Genomic DNA, 21,559 nt, shown 5'->3' on the forward strand with positions numbered 1-21,559 from the left:
GGGGCGGGGTGCGGCTGGGGCGAATTAGTTGCCATTCGGAGTGAGGAGTGGGTAGAAGCGGCGGCGGCGGTGGCGTATGCGGTGGCGCGGACTCCGAGGAGCGCCAGCACCTCGAGGCCCTTTCTCTCTACCCTGGTCCCCAGAAGCAGGGGTCCCGGCCCTCCCTTGCAGCTGCCGGGTTCTCCTGTGCGTGCAGCTCCGCGAGGGCTGAGGAGAAGGCTGCGAGCGGCCCTCGGGGCTGCGTGATCCGGGCGGTTGCCCTGTCAGCGCGATGCCTGGAGCGGTGGCGGCGGCGGCGGCGGCGGCTCCGGGCTCCTTGCGGCCCCGGCCGTGACCGCCACACCGAGCCCAGCCGGGCGGTTGGGGCCGTTGGACGTTTGTTTTCGCAGCCTTCCCCTCCCCCCTCGCCAAGGCGGCGGGGGTGTGCGTTGGGGAGGGGGAGCCCCGAGACTCCTCCCCCACAGCGATACCCCCGCCCCTCCCCCTTACACACTCGCACGCACTATCGCGCCGGCTCCCACACGCTCGCGCGCCTCCCGCCCCGCGCCTCCGTGTCGGCCGGCGGGGTCCAGGGCCCGCAGAGCCACCATGTCCACTGCCTCCTCCTGCTCCTCCTCCAGTTCCTCTCAGACCCCTCATCCCCCGTCGCAGAGGATGAGGCGCAGCGCCGCGGGGTCCCCGCCCGCCGTCGCCGCCGCCGGGAGCGGGAACGGTGCGGGCGGCGGCGGCGTGGGTTGCGCCCCGGCTGCGGGAGCCGGCCGGCTGCTGCAGCCCATCCGCGCCACGGTGCCGTACCAGCTCTTGCGGGGCAGCCAGCACAGTCCCACGCGCCCGCCCGTCGCCGCTGCCGCCGCCTCGCTGGGCAGCCTCCCGGGGCCCGGCGCGGCCCGCGGCCCCAGCCCGTCGAGCCCGACGCCGCCGGCGGCTGCAGCCCCGGCCGAGCAGGCGCCGCGGGCCAAGGGCCGCCCGAGACGGTCCCCAGAGAGCCACCGGAGGAGCAGCTCACCTGAGAGACGGAGCCCCGGCTCGCCCGTGTGCAGAGGTAGCGAGCCCAACCCTCCTGTCCTCCCGGGCTGCGTCTCCCCGACGGTGCCCTCGGTGGAAACTTCAGCCTCTTCGGGCTTCTCTTTGCTAGTGCATTATCGAAGGTGTGAAAGTGGCTTTGGGAATCTCACGCCCCTGCGGTCGCTGCGGGGCTTGGAGGAGCGAACTGAAAAGCAACTTTTATTTGACCCTCATGCCGCCCCTCAGGTTCTCTCTTCCATCACTCGCCTGCTGCGAGAGGTTTTTCAGTTTAAGAGCGGGCTAGCTCATTCGTGTGTTTGCTGTTTGTAGCCGGGGAAGGAGGAGCTGGGCGAAACACTTAACACGCACACAAACTCTTCAGCAGCGGATAAGGTGGTGGTTGTAATCTCTACAGTCTTTGTGCTTTCCTGCAAAGTTCCTAACGTTCCTATAACTACCGGGATAATTTTTTATTTTTTAGAGAGATGGTGGCATTAGTTACGATGTAAGGATATCGGCTGGATGTAATGATATCTGCTAGAGGGGACAGTTTTGAATGTACAATTGAAGTGTATACGGTTTTTTCCCTCAGTCCTCCCTCTCTCTCTCTCCCTCTCACCCCCGCCCCGCCACCCCCCTCTCTCTCTCCCTCTCTTTCTCCCCCTCCCCTTTATATATTCATGCATCAGAGCACTCCTGCACTGAAAACAGTTTGTGCTCTACCGGAGATTTTCGTGGTAAATTTCTGAAAACTTATTTGTGGAACGTGTTCGTTTTTTTCCTTCCATTTTTAAGTACACTTAACAGTTCAGTTGAGCTGTTTAAGGATCTCAAGTTTCTTTTTTTGTTAGGTGTCAAAGGTAATGGTGAGCTGGTGGATGCTGTGGGTTTCCCTTAGTGTTTTCTGTTTTGCTTTGGTTTTGTTTATGTCTAGGGACACAGTGCATGATTTAGTTGAGCCCTGGGGGAGAAAAGGAAGATTAGCCAAAACAGGGACTTAAAGCTCATAAGGGAGAGTGGAATAGCTAATATTATTAGATACCAGCCTAGAGCTACAGATGCTGCTGCTGCATTGTGGAGGGAACAGATCATACTGGGTGGAAAAATCTCTGCTTGGAAGGGAAACACTGTCAAAGTCTGTACATTGTTTATGTGGAATTTTTTTTTTAATGGAGTTTTCTTGATGAAGGTGTTAGAGTTGGAGAAAGTGGTTGTCTGCATTATGATACATTGCAGTCATGGTGTTTTTGTTTTAATATTTCAGACCTGTAATTAGCATGTTGCTAACGCACTTGTTTTCTGACCACTTGATGGTGAACAAGTGTAGGATGTAGTGCAGTGGGATGAGTACATGAGCACCAAGAAATACATCCTGTAATCTGTATGCACTGGGAGGAATATGCTCCTCCACTCCTCCCCCAGGTCAAGCCAGCTGCTGCAGAAACTGACATCCTCCAGCAAATCCTGAATGAATGAATGAAAACAACGTGATCGCCCTAATAATGACCACAACTGAACACACATCTTTGGCTGTATTTTATAGAAAAGGCCACCATTTTCTAACAGATTAATGCCATATGCAACTCCTTTGCACATTTTCTAGAACTGTATGAAATGAGAAGTAACAGAACGAACAGAAAACAGTTACATAAATTTTTTAGTGATTTCGCTTCAACAGTGCACAAATTGAGTTTTGGGATTTTCTTGTAGGAACTAAGAGGCATAAAATAAGCATTGCAGATTGTGTACAGAGGGTCTTGTGGGTGTGAGTAAGAGAAGTTTCGGCAATTGCTGCAACAACGTAATGGCCATCTAGTACCTCCTCCCCTTTTGTATATAAACACTAACATCTTACAACGGATAATAGTACAACTTGTTTTTCTGCATCCTTCAAAAGGCTTAATTGCTTAGGAATTACATGCTTCATCATCAAGCAGTTTTAATAAAATTTGTGATCTGGCTTAAACTATTCTCTTTGTTGTAGTATGGCACATCCGAGTTTAATGCGATTTTAATGCAATCATGATGAAAACACTTTTCTGAGTCTGGTTGTGCAGCAGACAGATTTGCAGTATCAGAGAGCTTGTGTTGGGAATGCAAGGGCTTTCTTTGCTAAAGATGTTTTTCTGCTGTTTTAAACACCAGGTGGTTTTGTCAGTTTCTTACATTGCAGTGATTTTTGAATGCGGGCTTCTGTGCCCCCAGTTTCGTGATTATATTACTTCTATGTTACTTCTCCATGTCCCGCCTTTTACCCCCACTACCCAAATTAAAACTGTCCTACTAATCTGTTCTTTCCTTAGCCATTTAAAATCCATGATCTGAACAGTTGATTTAATTTTTCGAATGATTATCTTCTCAGTTTCTTTTGAATGCTGTAAGGTTCTGACTTGAGTGGATTTTAGCCTCCGCTGGTCAAGGCTCCTGCCGCTGCCACTGCTGCTGCAGACACTGACATCACTATACTGCATGAATGAAAAACAACAACGTGCTCCATTTCTTCCTCTGCTCTCCACCTCCTCCTTTTTCTGCACACTTCAGTGTACGTGGGGGTGTGTGTGTGCGCAAGAGGGTGTTAAAACTGCGTTTGAAACTACATTTTAAAGCATTAAGTAGTTGATGGCTCAAGGGGTAGGTCTATAGTAGAGGGGCATATTGTTTATGAAAAGCTGCAAGTGCTATGGGCATTTGGACTAAAGGTGACATAACTGAGCATTCAGTATTTCATGCATTTCATCTGGAGTGATGATTATAGGAGAAAATATGGAAGCTTAAAAATTTTTTTATGATTCTTTTACCAAAAAATTATGAAACAACATAATTTCTAAATAAATTATATCATTATCTGCGTCTTAAGCATTCTTAATGTGAATATTTGTAGGGCTAAGCCTAGAGTAATAGAGAATTGATATTCAGATTGTTTCACAAGGGTGAGGAAAAGCTGAATTCTATAAATAGGAATAGTCAATTTTAATATTATTATAATATTAATTTATACAACCCAGGAAAAAATGGTAATTTCCTTTATTTTTGTAGCATAGTTTTAAATAATTTAAATGGTTACCATAATAGAAATACATAAATTGCCAAATACCTTGCTGTATATATAGCAGACATGGAGTTTTACAAATTGAAACTGTTTTGTTTGTGCTCATGGATCATCCTCTTTTTGCTTGTTTTTTTTCTTTTGTATTTTTAAAACTTCAAGGTTTGTTATTTACATTCATTCCTGTACTTTTGCCATTAGTAAAATGTCATCCTCCCTCTTGTTTGGTTCTGAAGGGTCTTGCAGTGGTGAATGACAGGCTGCTGAATGAATCCTCAGGCTCCCTGTGATGTGTTTGTAATAGATGTAAAATCATAAAGTATTATGCAAATAGTTATTTTTTTGTAATGGTAATACATAAAGTCTACCTTTGAGATAAATAGAGCAACTCAAATGAGAAAAAGCAGGATGTTAGTGTTAAAATTAATGATCTTTAAGCTAAAATCATTAGTAACAACCAAAAGAAAATACAATAAAGTTGCTTCTTTTTGAAACCTCACAGAGCAGAACCCGTGGATTTAAACATAGAACAAATACAGTTTTACTGTCCAAGATAGTAAGTAGGAAATGCAAATCTTTGTGTGTGTGTGTGTGTGTGTGTGTGTTGTAAAGATAGAGCATTAGGATTAATTATGAGTTCTAAAAGATGTAAAAACAGTCATATTTAGAATACTCTGGGTGGAGAATACAGCTTATTTTTAAGTGTACCAAATCTGATAACAAAAACATGGAAGAGCTTGTAATTTATATAGCTCCTGTTATGAAAAATAGCATATGTTAGTTCCTGATTTAACATATCAGGTTTATTTAGGCCTAATACTCTACCAGATTGCTAACTCTAGAGTGAAGTTTGATTAGACTTTTTCATGAATATCTTGAGAGTCTCATTGTTTTATACATAAAGAAGTTATGATTCTATTCTAAAAGATAATACAAATACGATGTTAACTGCATGTAATATATGTTTGCCTGTGTTAATTCATTTGCTTTCAGTTTTTCTCTTTTTCTTAAATTTATCTTTTTAAGTCATTTTTATACTGTGCTCGTGGAATACAAAAAATTTTAATAATTTTTTCTCTTTTAAAAAAGATACTCAGATATTCTCTTTCTATAAAGTTTATTCTCAGGCTGATATTCTTGAAAATTAAGATCCTCCCTTTCCATTTTAAAATTAATTAATTTTCCTTGAGTGCTTATAGAAACTTGTTTCAAAGCTTTCTTCTACTAGAGTGAAAATACATTAATGTTTTAGCTTTTTCTAAAGAGACAGGTTTAACATACTGACTTTTGAGAAAGATTTTCATTCTCAGAGAACTATACTAGAGAGCAGCAGTGTTCATTATTTACAGAACTATTTTTTTCCATCAGTTATTTCATGGTGCCTAAAATTTCTAGATCAATGAGTGAATAGCAAAATAGTTAAATGAATTTATAGTTATTTAATCAAAATCTATTGTCTTATGTTCAAAGATTATATTCCTCTCAAATAACTGTTATTGTAAGCGTATTGAATATTGAGTACCTAGCATGTGTAAATCACCTTAATCAGTTTTTAACTATATGTAAAGTTCTGTGTGTATATATTGAACTGGAAATAATTTTATTAATTACAGTACTTTTTACAGAAGGACTGCAGTGTACATTTCTGCAAGGACTTAATGCAAATTAGGATTTGTACTTTGGGGAAATGTTGAAGGATAATGGCATCCTTGTGATTTTTATTTTACTTGTGATAAGTCAGACTACATGTGAATAAGAAAATAAGGGAGTAACTGGGCTCCACAGCAGTGAATAGAATGGAAATAAATGACAGTATTCAACAAATGGCTAGTCGGAGAGGGTTTTCCTTAGTCTGAAATTTTAAAAAATTCTAAAAGTCTGTTTTATTAAAATGTTCACAGGTAGTTAATAATCTGCCAAAGAGCATATTCTAATGACTTAGTTCTTCTTAATTTTAGTTGGGTCCTTTCTCCAGAACTTAACATTTCCAGACACCACTAAGATAGACTTTTTGGCAGCCCCTGTCCTAGTCTGTGTCTGGCACTGTTTTTTGTCTTCAGTATATAATTTATTCTTTTATTAAGTGTCTAAGAAGCTAAATCACTGACACTCTTTTTGTGCTACATACTGTTTAATTATTTTAACAAGAGGTTGAATTTATCTAACTTCTGGCCTCTGCCAAAAGTAAGTGGAGGAAAGAGAACACAAGTACTCATATATTGATAAAGCCTAGGGAACTGATGGAAGGCAGCTACTACCTGTGTTTCCCTCTACTCTTCATCTGGACCCTTGAAAGTGACCATAAGTTGACTCATCATTTGGCTATTCTAGAAGAATTTTTGTGCTTATTCTGAAAAACAAATTATAATGGATTAGCAGTAATTCTGAAAATCTAAGGATTTTACTTACGAAGAAATTGTGGAAAAGTATTTCATTGTAGCATGAACAAACATGGCAGATACCTTTAAGAAGTGTTGTTTATTCCAAGTGAATGTTACTAAGGCACATACCAAGAGGCAAGTTCATGAATACCTCAGTGACTTCCCCTATACTATGCTGTGTCTCTAGTTGTAGGTAGGAAGGAAGAAAACATATATTTGTGTGCTAACTATATACTAAGCAATGTATACTTTGATTCAGCAAGGATTTAGGGTGTGGATCTTCTCATTCCAGATCTAGTGTTCATTCCATAAGACTATCCTGTTGCTCCTAACTCAAAAAGACTCTGATGTTGATGATCAGCTGTAATTTCTAAGCTAAAAGAATGACAAAGGAATTGGTTTTCTTTTGTTTCCATGGCACTATTATGCTGTGCTGGGATATGATCTGACATTTTCAGAATGTCTAAAAATGTGAGACCTAGTTTGTTGAATGTAACTAAAATAAAATATAGATGGATTGGCCATTTTTCTCCATTTCTTTCTTGCATATAAAGAGAAAGAGACAGAGAGAATGTGTGTGTGTGAGAGAGAAATCCTTGTTTCTGAGATAGAGAAATTCTTGTTTCAGAAGATAGGAACATGATTGTATCTGGGCTTTCTTACATGTATTCAGAATCTGTACTGTCCTTGAATTACTTTATAGTGAATATAAGTGCTTTTCTCCCCTTTTCTCTCTTCATAAATGTTAAAAGTTAATTACATATGGTGCTAAACTGATGAAAGCTTCAGGAATCACTAAACAGAGACTGGTCTCAAGTGATTGTCCCAGCAACTGGCAACTAGGTTGATTCAGCCCTCCCAAAAGACAACCGGCTTCCAAGAGCCTGCAATTTGTGGGTTGAACAGTGTACGTATATAACTTAATGAAGTCCACCATAGTATACTTTAATGATGGCTCACCAAAAAGAATGATGATTTAAAGAAGCTAGTGGGCTGGGCGCAGTGGCTCATGCCTGTAATCCCAGCACTTTGGGAGGCTGTGGTGGGCAGATCACTTGAGGTCAGGAGTTCGAGACCAGCCTGGCCAACATGGTGAAACGCTGTCTCTACTAAAAATACAGAAATTAGCCGGGCATGGTGGTGCGCCTCTATAATCCCAGCTACTCGGGAGGCTGAGACATGAAAGTCGCTTGAACCTGGGAGGTGGAGGTTGCAGTGAGCCGAGATCACGCCATTGCACTCCAGCTTGGGCAACAAGAGCGAAACTCCATCTCAAAAAAAAAAAAAAGAAAGAAAAAAGAAAAGGAAAGGAGAAAGGAAAAAGGAAAGAAAGGAAAGGAAAACTAGTAACCCATGGTTGTGTGGCAAGGTTAATGTCCAAAATTGTCTACCAGGTTATTACAATTGTTAAGAAATCCTCCTGGGCATGGTGGCTCACACCTGTAATCCCAGCACTTTGGGAAGCTGAGGCAGGCAGATGGCTTGAGTTCAGGATTTCAAGACCAACCTGAGCAACATAACAAGACCTTGCCTCTGCACAAAATATAAAAATTAGCCTGGGCATGGTGGCACACTCCTGTACTCCAGCTACTCAGGAGGCTGAGGCAGGAGGATCACTTGAGCCCAGGCGGCAGAGGTTACAGTGAGCTGAAATCACCCCACTGCACTCCAGCCTGGATGCTAGAGTGGGGTGCTGTCTCAAAAATAAAAAAGTTAAGAAATCCACCAACCATCTAGATGTGTTTCATAATGAAAAGGCAAAAACTGCTACAACTTCCTGTCTAGTGTTACTGAAGATCAAATACTTATTAACTACTGACAGTAATAATTCCTTATTTATTCTGTATAGCCATAAAGAAAACTTGTGTGAATCGTCCGTATAGCTAATTTTAACTTTTACATTACTAAAAAATTAGCTTTCTGATGAAACATTTTCTAACATTATTACACACTTGATTGTTAAGCACAGTGAAGAAGACATAAACGAACTCCTTGTGGCTTAATTAGCTTTATTAATAACTATTATTGATAACATATACATAAAATGATTACTATAGATGATATTGAGAATAAGACTGAATGAGTATTGACTGACTAGACTTGCGCTATAACTCATTCTATAAATTTGCTTTTGGGATTATTTGCTGTTTTTCTGATGAAGGTGGAGCAAAGCATGTTTGACTGAACTGGTCCTTGATAGTATAACCGGGCTGTTTTCTCTAGAACTAATTACCAAATGAAAGGCCAAAGCAATTATTTTCCAAATGGTTCCATAGACATGTCGTAGAGACATAAATGTATCCTGGGAAATACTAGATTTGCAGTCAAGAAACTTGAGTTCTCTTTTCAGTTTTGACATTTGACTTATGACAAGCCACTAACTCTGCATCTTATCTTCTGTGTCTTTAAAATGAAGGGGATAGGCTTTTTAAGATTTTGGTTGGGTAGGGAAAAGATTCTGCTATTGAAAGGAAAAGAAAGTTTATTAGACTAGATGATTACTAAAGTTTTTATTTATTGAGCTTTTATGCCAACTAATAATCTTTGGTAGAATCCAATATAAGGTACTTTTATTAACCTCTTTTCACAGATGAGGAAATGAGGTCCTGGGAAGTTAAGTAATTTGCCCAAGGTCAGGCAGCATGCACAGGGCTCTTGTAATGCTCTAAGTCCTGCCTTCAAGATAGCTGAAAGTTGTTGTTGGAACCCGGTTAGTTATGGGGCAGGAAAGTATGCACGATGTATTATCCCACTGCTTATATAGTTAAGTCATAGAAAGGCTAAATATAGCTTTGGGGCGGTGAGGGAAGAAGAGAAAGCTAAATGGGACTAGACCCTAGGGTGCATGGAACTTAAAATAGCTGTAAGTATCCCCAGTAATTATGCCGTCATTGGGCCTTACCTTTGGTCCCTAAAGGACCTATCACTTTGTTTAGACAGAATTTAGCATTTGATTTTTAAAAACTTCCTTTCACATGAAATTTCAAAATCTGGGTAGAATAAGGTCTCTTTTTTGTGTATTCATATTTGGCGATGTAAACTTTAAAAAGTCTGCCCATTTATAATGTATTATAAGGCTACCTTCAACCCCATAATTATGATTCTCTACATTTATCATCCTTTGATATTTTAGCAACATTTAACGTAGGATCTTTTTATACAACACTGTCATGGCAAAGCAATGCACCCTACCTTAAAACAATTTTTTATATCTACTTGGCTCTTTCACTTCTTTTAGGTTTGTTGATGTAATATAGAAAATAAATTTTAATCTCTATTTTAATAATTTATTCCAGGGTGTTTTGGCATTTTTTCAATGTCATTTGTGCTTACTGTAAGTTCTGCATAGTAGTTAATGTGGAAATGATTTTCTTTTATAAGTAACATTAGAAATTGTGTTTGTTGTTTGGAGAGTAGAAGTATTATATAGAGTCTTTGTGATGGATAACGTTGCTCATAACATTTCTTCTGTAATTATATTTACTTTTCTAGTGAAATATGTCAGTTATACATTGAATTAGTGAAGTGTAATGCTGGTATCTTAGAAGATAATAAAAACAGTAGGACTCAGTGGCTCAGGGTTACATCAAGTCTAGCCATATGGAAACTTTACTATTCCTCATACAAACTTGTGAAGTGATCTTTCTATGAAGGTACAAAAATATCATAGTAAAATATAGATTGGTTTATATTAGCTAATTATAAACAAAATATATTTATAATATCTTTCGAAGTTTTGTAAGTGTCATTTTATTTCTTCTAAAGTATTCTTGGAGTTACTCTGACACATTGCCCCTAAAAGAATCAATCAACAGTCCTCTTCCTGCTTTATGTCAGATCATTTAAGTGTCTAGGACTTAACTAAACTGGTGTTGGCAAACATTGCTAAATGCAGTTTCATTAGTATTGCAAAAGTGAGGATTTAGACTGTGCTCAGAAATTAGATTTTTGAAAAAAGCGACAGTATTCTGCAATATTTCGATCATATAGCTTAAAAAGTGTATTTTAAAGATCTATTAATACTTTACGTGCCAGAGTGACCTCTTAGTTTGTAAAAAAACGCATTCAGGGAATTGCATTTGCTCACTTTTTATCTTTTTAGGTAACAAATAGTGGGTCAAATTCTTAGCAGATTTTAAATGAATTATCCTTCTTCAGAAATATGCTATTCTCACTGAGTTTTAGATTTTATATATGAATTATTTATTTCTAAGTTAGCTTGAGCTTTTTCTGGTGTTGTGTTTTGAAGTTGCCACTCTGTTTATGTGTACTTTGCATTAATTAGATGAAGCTTAAAATATTAATTGTTTCATCCTATGGTTTCTATAACATACTTACATCTAACGTATCTTGCTGCCTGTACATACTATAATATTATACTATAGTTTGGCCTAGGATGATGTCACTGGCCCTTTCTTTCTCTGCATATATATACATTAGTGCAGAAGTCTGAACTGTATTGTTGGATGTGGCTTCTTGTGTAGTAATGTAGTAATATGTAGTAATAATGTTGTGTAGTAATCTTGGGCAGTGATGCCTTGTGAGGCTGTTGAGATAAGGAGGACTTGGCTTTGTCTAAATATCTACTATTGCTGAGCTAGAATGGGAAGTGACAAACTTTTCATGTGTTATGTCACCATTTACCTGAAATCTTGGTTGAATGCACAGTGACCCATTTTTCTTTCTTTTCTTTTATTCTTTATCTGTCTTTCTTTCTGGCAGTGTCTCGCTGTGTCACCCAGGCTGGAGCACAGTGGCACGATCTTGGCTCACTGCAACCTCTGCCTCCTGCCTCAGCCTCCCAAATAGCTGGGACCACAGGAGTGTGCCACCACACCTGGCTAATTTTTTGTATTTTTAGTAGAGATGGCGTTTCGAACTCCTGGCCTCAAGTGATCCACCTGCCTTGGCCTCCCAAAATGCTGGGATTATAGGTGTGAGCCACTGGACCTGGCCCTATTTTTCTTTCTTATAATCAGACTTTACCTATTTTCAGTTTCTATCGACTTTTAGTTTTTGCCTTAAAGAATATTAGCGACCTCCCCAAGGCTTATAGCTGAGGAGGAGTGGGTGCCATGGCGGTTCTACTGGAGACTACTTTGGGCAATGTGGTTGTCAGTTTGTACACTGAGCAGCAGCCTTGCAACTGTGAACTTTTTGAGAGCAGGTACCATGGTTTAATGGCATTTGTGATGGCAGTGCCAAGCATTTAGAAGGTACTCGCCTGCTTTAATTTCTTGAGATATTACAAAATAAAATATTACAGTTATTGCCTTATTCACAGTGTACGAAGGTATTTTATCATACAAACTGTTGATCCTACAGGGACTGGTCATGGAGGAGAGTCTATTTTTGGCCAATTGTATGGTGATCAAGCAAGCTTTTTTGAGACAGAAAACGTCCCAAGAATTAAGCATAAGAAGAAAGACACAATGTCCATGGTGAACAATGGCAGTGATCAACATGGATCTCAGTTTCTTATCACTACAGGAGAAAAATCTAGATTACCTTGATGGTACCATACAGTATTTGGTGAGGTGACAGAAGGCATTGACATAATTAAGAAAATTAATGAGACCTTTGTTGACAAGGACTTTGTACCATATCAGGATATCAGGATAAATTATACAGTGATTTTAGATGGTCCATTTTGATGACATTCCTGATTTATTAATCCCTGATCGATCACCAGAACCTACAAGGGAACAATTAAAGAGTGGTAGAATTGACGCAGATGAAGAAATTGATCATTTCAAAGGAAGGTCAGCCGAAGAAGTAGAAGAAATAAAGGCAGAAAAAGAAGCTAAAACTCAGGCTTTACTTTTAGAGATGGTGGGAGACCTACCTGATGCAGATATTAAACCTCCAGAAAAATCTGTATATGCAAATTGAATCCAGTAACCACAGATGAGGATCTGGATGTAATACTCTCTAGATTTGGGCCAATAAGAAGTTGTGAAGTTATCTGGGACTGGAAGACAGGAGAAATCCTCTGATATTTCTTTCTTTCTTTCTCTTTCTTTTTTTCTTTCTTTCTCTTTCTTTCTTTCTCTCTTTCTCTCTTTCTCTCTCTCTGTCTTTCTTCCTTCCTTCCTTCCTTTCTTTTTTTGTTGAGATGGAGTCTCACTCTGTTGCCTAAGCTGGAGTGCAGTGGCACGATCTCGGCTCACTGCAGCCTCTGCCTCCTGGGTTCAAGTGATTCTCCTCCGTTAGCCTCCCAAGTAGCTGGGACTACAGGCGTGCGCCACCACACCCGGCTAATTTTTGTATTTTTAGTAGAAACAGGGTTTCACTATATTGGCCAGGCTGGTCTCGAATTCCTGACCTCAGGTGATTCACCTGCCCTGGCCTCCCAAAGTGCTGGGATTACAGATGTATGCTTTTATTGAATTTGAAAAGGAAGAAGATTATGAGAAAGCCTTCTTCAAAATGGACAATATACTTATAGATGACAGAAGAAAACATGGGTTTTAGCCAGTCTGTTACAAAGGTTAAATGGAAGGAAAAGGTGGGAAATACACCAAGAGTGATTTAAAGGAGTATAAAAAGGAAACAGGATAAACCATCTAATTTGGTTCTGAAAGATAAAGTAAGCCCAAACAGGAGGCAAAATATAACGTTGTACTAGATGAGCAGGCAGAAGACTCCAAGTCAAGTCACTCACACACAAGTAAAAAACACAAGAAGAAAACCCATCACTGCTCTGAAGTAAAAAGATGAAGACTACATACCAATCAAAAATACTAATCCAGATCCAGATAAGTATAGAGAAAGTTTGGAGTTTGGTCACCATGAAGAAGAAGAAAGCTGTTGGGAGAAACGAAGAGTAAAAAGAGAGACTTCAGAACTGAAGTCGTAGCTGATCTAGAAAGAGGAATGGCCATTATAGTAATAGTCGCAAATCCAAATACCAGACATCTTTACGAAAGAGAAAGGAATAAAAAGAGACTGAAGCAGAAGTCCAAAGAAATCCAAAGATAAAGAAATATCTAAGTACAGATGAAAGATGAAGAGGCAGAATTGAGAGGCTAACATATTCACCCTTGTCTAATTTAGAGTGCCAGAAAAGCAGATGTTCAGATTTTGTGTCAGAGCTTGTTATTTTTTTCATAGTAGGATTATCGCCCTTTAGATTATTAATACTGATTATATAGGGCACTGAAAGAACTCAACATTTTCTTTGTATACTTTTTTACACTAATTTTATTGTTATACATAAATGGTAGTCTTCATTTTTGAAGGCTTTCACATTTTTACTCTTTTTTTAATGGAGTATTTTATACTACAAAAATACATAAATGTGTGCTTATAAGGCATAGGGATAATAAATATGAATATCTGTATACTCACCAGCCAGCTTAAGATCTAGAATATTGCCTATACTTTAGAAGTCCCCAAGAACCCTCTCCCTCTCAAGTAATTATTTGGAAATTTGTGTTTGTCATTTGCTTTGCACATAGGTATCCCTAAATGAAATGTTAATTTTGTATGTTTCTCAATTTTGTATAAATGGCATAATGTTTTACTTTTGTGACTTTCATTTTTATTCCTGTATAGTATTACATGAATACTTACTCTTCTGTTGATGGACATTTGAGTTTTATTTATTTTTGTTTTTGCTGCTGAAACTGCTGCTGTGAACATTGTCTGTCTAGGAGTTACAGTGCTTGATCATTTGCTATGAGTATCTTCATTTGTATAAAATAATGCCAAATTATAAAAAATATTAGAATTATAGCCTTTAATATTACTATTCAGTTATGTTAGCTAATCTTTAGGATACTTGCCCCGTTGTACTTTGTATTAAACATGTGGTCAAAAAATAATGTCTTTATGCAGATATTCCTGTTTAATGAAGTACGTGTTGTAGTTAACTTCCTGGTAAAGCAAACAATGTTAAATGAATCATATTTTGTGGCTCTCCTTTTTTATGGGCATATGGAACACTGAAGAAAATCTTACAGCCTCTGACTATAACCATGTAAGAAACTGTATAAAATTGTATGTAGGAATTTTAGGAAATAGGGAGGTACAGGAAAAGTAATGAAATGAATTATAATTAATATTTGTTTTGTTCATTTTAAAATATTATTCTATTACTGAATTAAGTGCCTCAAAATATAAAATAAATATATAGTGCAGTAGCTGAATCTTTGATTATTTGACCCACTGTATTATTCCATAGTTAATGTAGTGATTCTAGAGGCTTTGATAGTTTAGTTATGATTTTTCATTTATCTTAATGTTTCTATAACTCTGTATTCAAGGTAATTTTGGTGGATGTCTGTGCTTCACCAAATAATAGCATGTCATTTTTAGTATTCCAGCATCTACTATGGTTTCTGGTGTTTAGGAAGCCAGCCTTGCAGTCAATATTTTTTAAATCCTTACACAGGGTTTATATAGAGATTTCTGTTTAGCTGTATATGTTCAAATCAGTGATTTGAACCCAGCTACATGAACAATGATTGTTAGGGCATGCAAGTCCTGTGAATATCTGACAGAGGTTAAAATTAATAGATTACATTTGTGTTGCCCATTTTGTAAAAATGCCTAATAGTTTAGGTAACTGATGGTTTTCGTCTTCATTTAAGGCCTGTTATTCAGTGGTAGTGGTGGAAAAACACTGATTTGGACTTTCACACAAAATAAAAGGAGCTGGGTGCTCTTGCTGGTAGAGGTAGGCGGGATAAAGATGGGTGATGTCAGCATAGTCCACATTTTAAAAGATGGAAGATAGATTTCCACAGAATGAGTTTCTAAGTTACATTTAAAGTTCTATTAAGTGAATTTTGATTTAGTGCGGCTCCACGGACTCAGCTTCTGAATTTTTGTTTGTTTTTTTTGAGACAGGGTCTCACTCTGTCACCCAGGCTGATTGCAGTGGTGCAATCATGGCTCACTGCAGCCTCAGCCTCCTGGGCTCCAGCAATCCTCCCATTTTAGCCTCCGGAGTATCCCAGACCACAGGCGTGTGCCACCACACCTGGCTAATTGTTTAATTTTTATAGAGACGTGGTCTCCCTATGTTGCCCAGACTGGTCTCGAACTCCTGGGCTCAAGGAATCCTCTCACCGTGGGCTCCCAAACTGCTGGTATTACAGAGCCAGAACTGCTGACCCTGAATCTGTTATACTTAGAGAAACTAAACCATCCATGCCCAAAATTTGGTGGGCTCTTCAAATTAAAAATTCTGATGTTTTTATAGTCCTCCTAAAGACTGTGGTAATACTGAGCTCCAAGTAAGGAGAATGTGAATTATATATTAATTTGAACTTCATCATAGTGTAAAAACTTTAAACTGTAAAGCAGATTTTGAGGTGGTTATTTGCTCTACACAATATCTAACTTATGTGCAAGTAAAATGATCCAATTTACAAAATGTTATTTATGCAAACTTTTTAGGAAGTCAGTTACACAAGGTTGAGGTTCATCTGAGGTTGTAGAAACATATTAACTGAGTAGTGTAATTTCTCATTGCTGAATAAAATGTTCTACTGAGATTTAGCAAAATTAATATCCTAAGAAGCTATTATAAATGAACATGAATATATCTTTTCCATTCCCTCTGTAGTCTGAGTTTTACAATTCTGAGGTATGTGGTATTCAAATAACCCCTAAAAGGGAAAGAACTCATATATACTAATGATTTTCTCACATTTCTGTGAAAAGATATGCTTATATTGGGTAAATATCCCAAGACTTTTTCTGAAATATTTTATCCTTATTTAAAAAAGTATTACTTCAGTTATAATTCCCTAGGAAATTATTCCTAATCAGCTTCATATTTCTGTCCTTCTTCCAAGAAAAACTTTCACAAAACATTCTACTCTTGTCACTGTCAGGGGGACAGAGCAATAAGTAAGCATAATTAGACTACAAATATGGTTAGTACTGTAGATTATGATTTTATGTATAATTGTATATTTCTACAGGCTGATTTTATTGTTTTTGTATATACTTAAGGACCAAGGGAAATGTGTGTATGTATGTGTATGAGAGAGGGAGGGAAGGAAAGAGGGAGAGAGGGAGAAAGAGAGCAATAGCATGCGCACCCTAAAGTTCACATTCCTTTTTCAGCAATCACTGGATAATCCCTGGCTCCTGACATTTTCTCCATACAGAGTAGAGGTTCATGATCACTTTTTTCATGATACTTTAGGTAATTTTAATATACTGAGGGATAGTGACTTAGGATTTGCTCACTTCGTATAAGGTAAAACCAATGATGGGCACACATTTACCTGTGTAACCTGCACGTCCTGCACATCTATCCTGGAACTTTAAGTTAAATTAAAAAAAACCAGTGAACACCCAACTAGACATATTCCTGAATGTCTTCCTTGTGATTCAGGGGAAGTTTACTATCTATAGTGTTGTATTTCCTTCTTAGATGCATTTCTTCAATGCTGAACACCTTGACTGAACTGTTTACCTCAGAGTTATTTGGTAAGATGTAAGTTTGTTGTGTGTGGGTTTGGAGAAAAATCAATCAGTTTAGATATAAATCCTTTCTTGTGAATCATATAATACAGTTTTAGAATGGCAATCCTGTTATCTGCAGTTTAATTTCCTTAACAAATGTATCAATTTTCTCTGCTGGGGTTGGCTTTATAATTTTTGAGTGGAAGATTATGTTGGTATTTAAATTCAAACTTGAAACAAGCACTGAAAAGTGTAATTACTGCATTTCTATTGGCTGGAAATGAGTATTTTTATAGTTGGTACCTGTGTATGGCAAGTTAAAACAGACATGATCCTTACACATTCTGCAAGTTTACAAATCTGAATTTTTTAAAGTATCATTATAACTGTCTTTGGGTGTTTTGCTCATGGTTTTTATCTTCTTCTTGATCCTGTTACCATCTGTATAAAAAGTTTTAAAGTGTATTCAATCTATTTTTCACAAAATAGAATATATCATACTCTCTTAGTACAGGAATTTGTATTCAATTTACATGCTTTGATACTCAGACCTAGTGTGGCCAGGCGCAGTGGCTCCCGCCTGTAATCCTAGCACTTTGGGAGGCTGAGACAGGCGGATCACGAGGTCAGGAGATCAAGACTATCTTGGCTAACACGGTGAAACCCTGTCTCTACTAAAAATAGAAAAAAATTAGCCGGGAGTGGGGTGGGTAGCGGGCACCTGTAGTCCCAGCTTCTCAGGAGGCTGAGGCAGGAGAATGGCGTGAACCCGCTAGGCGGAGCTTGCAGTGAGCCGAGATTGTGCCACTGCACTCCAGCCTGGGCGACAGAGCGAGACTCTGACTCAAAAAAGAAAAAAAAGAAAAAATGACCTAGTGTATTTTTCTGTGTTACTGAGAATAAACCTAATAAAATTCAACAAATTTTACTCTATATAGTTGTGCGTTTGTCATGTGTTTTAAAGATTCATATGTAATAAGATATGATTAGAAGCATAGTTATCAAGGTAAGAGTATTGAATGATTTAAATTTACACTCAGAGACTTGGTACAGAAATAGAGTTGGTTTCTTCATTTATTGGCACGATGGTTCCAGCCTTTATGGTTAAGAGATACTCAGACCTAGAGTGTCATTGGATTGAGTTCTTACTTCCTACTAGCCTAATCTTTGACTTTTTCTCCTCACTCATTTCTTCCATCTTTCTGGTCACTATATCTTGTCTTACTTCCTCAGAATTATCTCCTGAACATGGTGGGGTTTGTTTTGCAGTCTTTCCATGTCCTAATTATTACTTCTTGCTTGGACATTTGGAATTGTCACCTCTTAAGTCTTCTCCCATGCCAATTGTCTTGCATCTTTAATGTAATCATTATACTGCTATAAGCACAGTCTTTCTTTAAAAAAACAAACAAACACAAAAACTGATTTTAATGAAAGATTTCTGTTGGTTCCTTGGTGAATTAGGGGTAAAAGACTCATCTCACTATCCTCCACTGTGTACCTTGTGTTCCTGCCAACCTGAACTCACTTTCTTTGGGTATATTTTTCCTGTCAGGAATACTTGTGCCTCAAATATACATGCTTTTTGCCTGAAAACCCTAACTGTTCTTTGCAGACAGGTTTCAAATATCAGGCTTCTCTGCAAAATATTCCTAACGTTTCCAGGTAAAGAGAAGTGTAGCTTTCTTTGAATATTCAAAGCACTATATTTACACCTTTACATTGTACTGTCACTATTTAAGACACTTGGCATCTCATCTGAAATGTCAGTTTCTTGAGGGCAGGAATTCTGGACTGTTTAGGATCTCATTGCCCACCAAATGTATTTCTCTACTTGAATGTTTCTATTTAACTCTAACACATTGCCTGACATTTTAGTACTTAGAGATCCTTTTGAGTTGACGGTCATTTATTGATTGATTATTGACAGAATCTCGCTCTGTTGCCCAGACTGGAGTGTAATGGCATAATCATAGTTCACTGTAACCTCAGACTCCTGGGCTTAAGCGATCCTTCCACTTGAGCCTCCCGAGTAGCTAGGACTACAGCTGCATGCTGCCATGTCTGGCTAATTTTTTTTTTTATTTTTTATTTTTTTAGAAATGGGGTTCCACTCTGTTGTTCAGGCTGTTCCTAAACTCCTGGCCTCAAGTTATCCTTCTGCCTTGGCCTTTAAAAGAGCTGGGGTTTCAGGAGTGAGCCACCATTTTATTTTTTTAAATGCATATCTCTGAAAAGATATCCTTGAAACTCACTATCTTTGTATGGATTAGTTCGATTAGATTATTTTCCTCATGATATTAAATTGAGAACAACAGTACCAAGATAATGGGAGTCTTCTTGGAGATGAGACGGAAGTGATGGACATAATGCTTTTTGGAGAGTAAGTAGTACTCTTTCAGTAAAATGATGTTTGGAATATGAGAATATAGTCTTTCATCTCCATATGGCCCCAAATCCCAAAACCTAGAACTAAGGCAGCACTAGAGTCTCCGTTGATAAGAGTTTACAGTTTACAATAAGGTTTTTGTGGTTAAGTCTATTTTAAAAGGATCCAGAAAGTTCAACTAGTGTTATGTGTTTTAATGCTGATGAGCAAAGCGTTTTTTTGTTTTGTTTTGTTTTTTTACTATCAGGTGTATTATTATTAATAGATACTTAGTATCATCAGTTTGAAATTACATACCACCTTGCTTTGACAAATCTTAAGAACTTTCGAATAAGTTATGAGAGTCCTGACCATCCTTTAAGGAAAACAGTGCACTGCTCTTCAAACCTATTCAAAGAGGTCACCGTGGGGAATTATATATGTTTTCTAGTCTTTTTGAAGTCCTTTTTTTTTTTAAACGTCTTTGGAGAATTTCATTTAGAATACTCTTGGAGTGAATCTGTCATTTAGGGGTAGATACAACTTTTGAAAATAACCAAATGTCATTAAGAACCTAAGAGTAAGGTAGTTGATTAAGTTAGATTATCTTATTTGTGGTGACAGATTATTGTGGTTATGCAGTGAGAGTCACTTTCAAATTTGGACAGACTGTCTCCAAGAGTAATTTAGACAAATAGAGTTATTAATAATACAAAAAGTCTTCTATAGTAGACTCCTATATGTTCACCTGATCCTCTTTTCTCACCCTCTTGTGCCTACTTCTAGGCTGTAATTTCTGGCCCCCTTTGCAGTTCTATATATTTTTCTTTGCTGACCTCTGCTGCAGTTAGATAAGGCTAAATGATAAAGAACACTTTCATCCTTGTTCAACTTAAAAATTCTTCTTTGGTCTTCCTCATTCTTTCTTTTCCCTCATCTGCCAACTGGATGCAGAGAATCTAGTAAAGGACTCTGACCAAGGCCCTAATGGAATGGTAGAGCCATAAGATGAATGAAGTCTGAATCCCTAAATGATCAAGTGAAAAGCAATCTGTTAGAAAATACATATTGGGCTTTTATTGTGATAAGGCACTAATTTTATATAAAAATAAAGCTATAATTTTAAATTGTAGCTGCTAGCATTACCACCCTTACTGTAGAGTTTGAAGAAGGTAGTCCACTAGCTGATGCTATTGGAGCCACCTTGAAAATTAACCTTGGGAGTTCCTCTCTTTCCTTATCTAATCTGTCACATTGGCAAGTATGGTTAATTTGTGTTGGCAGTGCATCTGTCAATGCAAGAGACACTCCGTCAACCTGTTCTATTTTTGTGTTTGTAAAATGTCAGAGCATAGAAATCATAGTCTTTTATATAAATGAGGAAAATAGAATGACAATTGGACCTGAATTCAAGTTGTTTTTTTCACTGTCTTGTACTTTATTCACAGTGATTTTAGATGAGCCTCACATAAAGAATATTAACAAGAAATATGGAGCTATTCTACTTGAGGCTGTTCCCAAAAGTCTGCTTTGGTAAAGAGGTCTAGAGTACATGCCAGGCGATTTTAAATTTTTGAGTATTTATTTCATAGTAAAGGCTAAGGAGACCACTTGTGATAGCCACAAGTTTAGCAACTGTTTTGTAAGTAGATATACTAGGTGTCAGATAAATGAAAATATGACAACATTCTTGCTTTTTAGGAACATACCTCCTGGTAGATAAGCCTTGCATTAATCATTTAAGTGCAAGGTAAACATATTTTGATTGTTAGTTTTTTTCCTCTCCTCTCTCATTCTAAAGTGAAAGTAAAATAGGTGAGATATAGGTGAAAACAGAGACAGATACAAGTGTGTGATGGGACATCTCCATGAGAAATAAGTGAGCTACATTATTTATAACGCTCCAAACATGCGTAGTTCAGTTCTTGTCACCTGTTAATACTAAACACATAGAAAGGATTTTAAAAATGTAATCAGAAGTGAAGGGAGAGAGAAAGGAGAGAAAAAATCCATTGGAGCTATCTGGCTTGGTGTGGTTTTGTTTTCCTACTACTGTGAGATGAGTCCAGTACATCTGGAGGTGTTACTCAGTTTTGTATTCCAAATGCCCCAGCTATTCTAGGTATTGTTAATGATTCAGGCTGTATCTAAAACTATCATCTGAGATTAATTCACTCATTTCTTGGGCACTTAGGGTGAACAGTGCTCTTTGTTTGTTGAGGATAAAAAATTAAATACAGTAAACACTAAAACTTTGTGACTGTAGTCTGTTTGTATCGCCTGGACGGTGCCATTTTGACTGAAGCACAGTTCAATCGGTAATATCAATTGACT

The 21,559-nt window shown here is 38.3% G+C and overlaps 1 protein-coding gene and 1 pseudogene across 3 annotated transcripts in view; both read left to right on the forward strand.

The window, feature by feature from the left end:
* The first annotated feature begins 24 nt into the window (after positions 1–24).
* The window catches only part of GLCCI1 (glucocorticoid induced 1), a 131,234-nt gene continuing 109,699 nt past the window's right edge, over positions 25–21,559 (forward strand). For 2 of the 3 annotated variants that reach the window (XM_030822135.1, XM_030822136.1), the window contains exon 1: positions 499–1,042. In XM_030822135.1, coding sequence (XP_030677995.1) covers positions 589–1,042 — 454 coding nt within the window. In that variant the 5' untranslated portion in view covers positions 499–588. Of the gene's footprint in view, positions 1,043–21,559 lie in introns of all 3 variants that reach the window. The other variant, XM_030822134.1, reaches the window with a different exon arrangement.
* LOC101177012 lies at positions 11,377–13,704 on the forward strand (annotated as a pseudogene).

Source organism: Nomascus leucogenys, chromosome 11, assembly GCF_006542625.1.
Source record: "Nomascus leucogenys isolate Asia chromosome 11, Asia_NLE_v1, whole genome shotgun sequence".
Lineage (NCBI taxonomy): Eukaryota > Metazoa > Chordata > Mammalia > Primates > Hylobatidae > Nomascus > Nomascus leucogenys.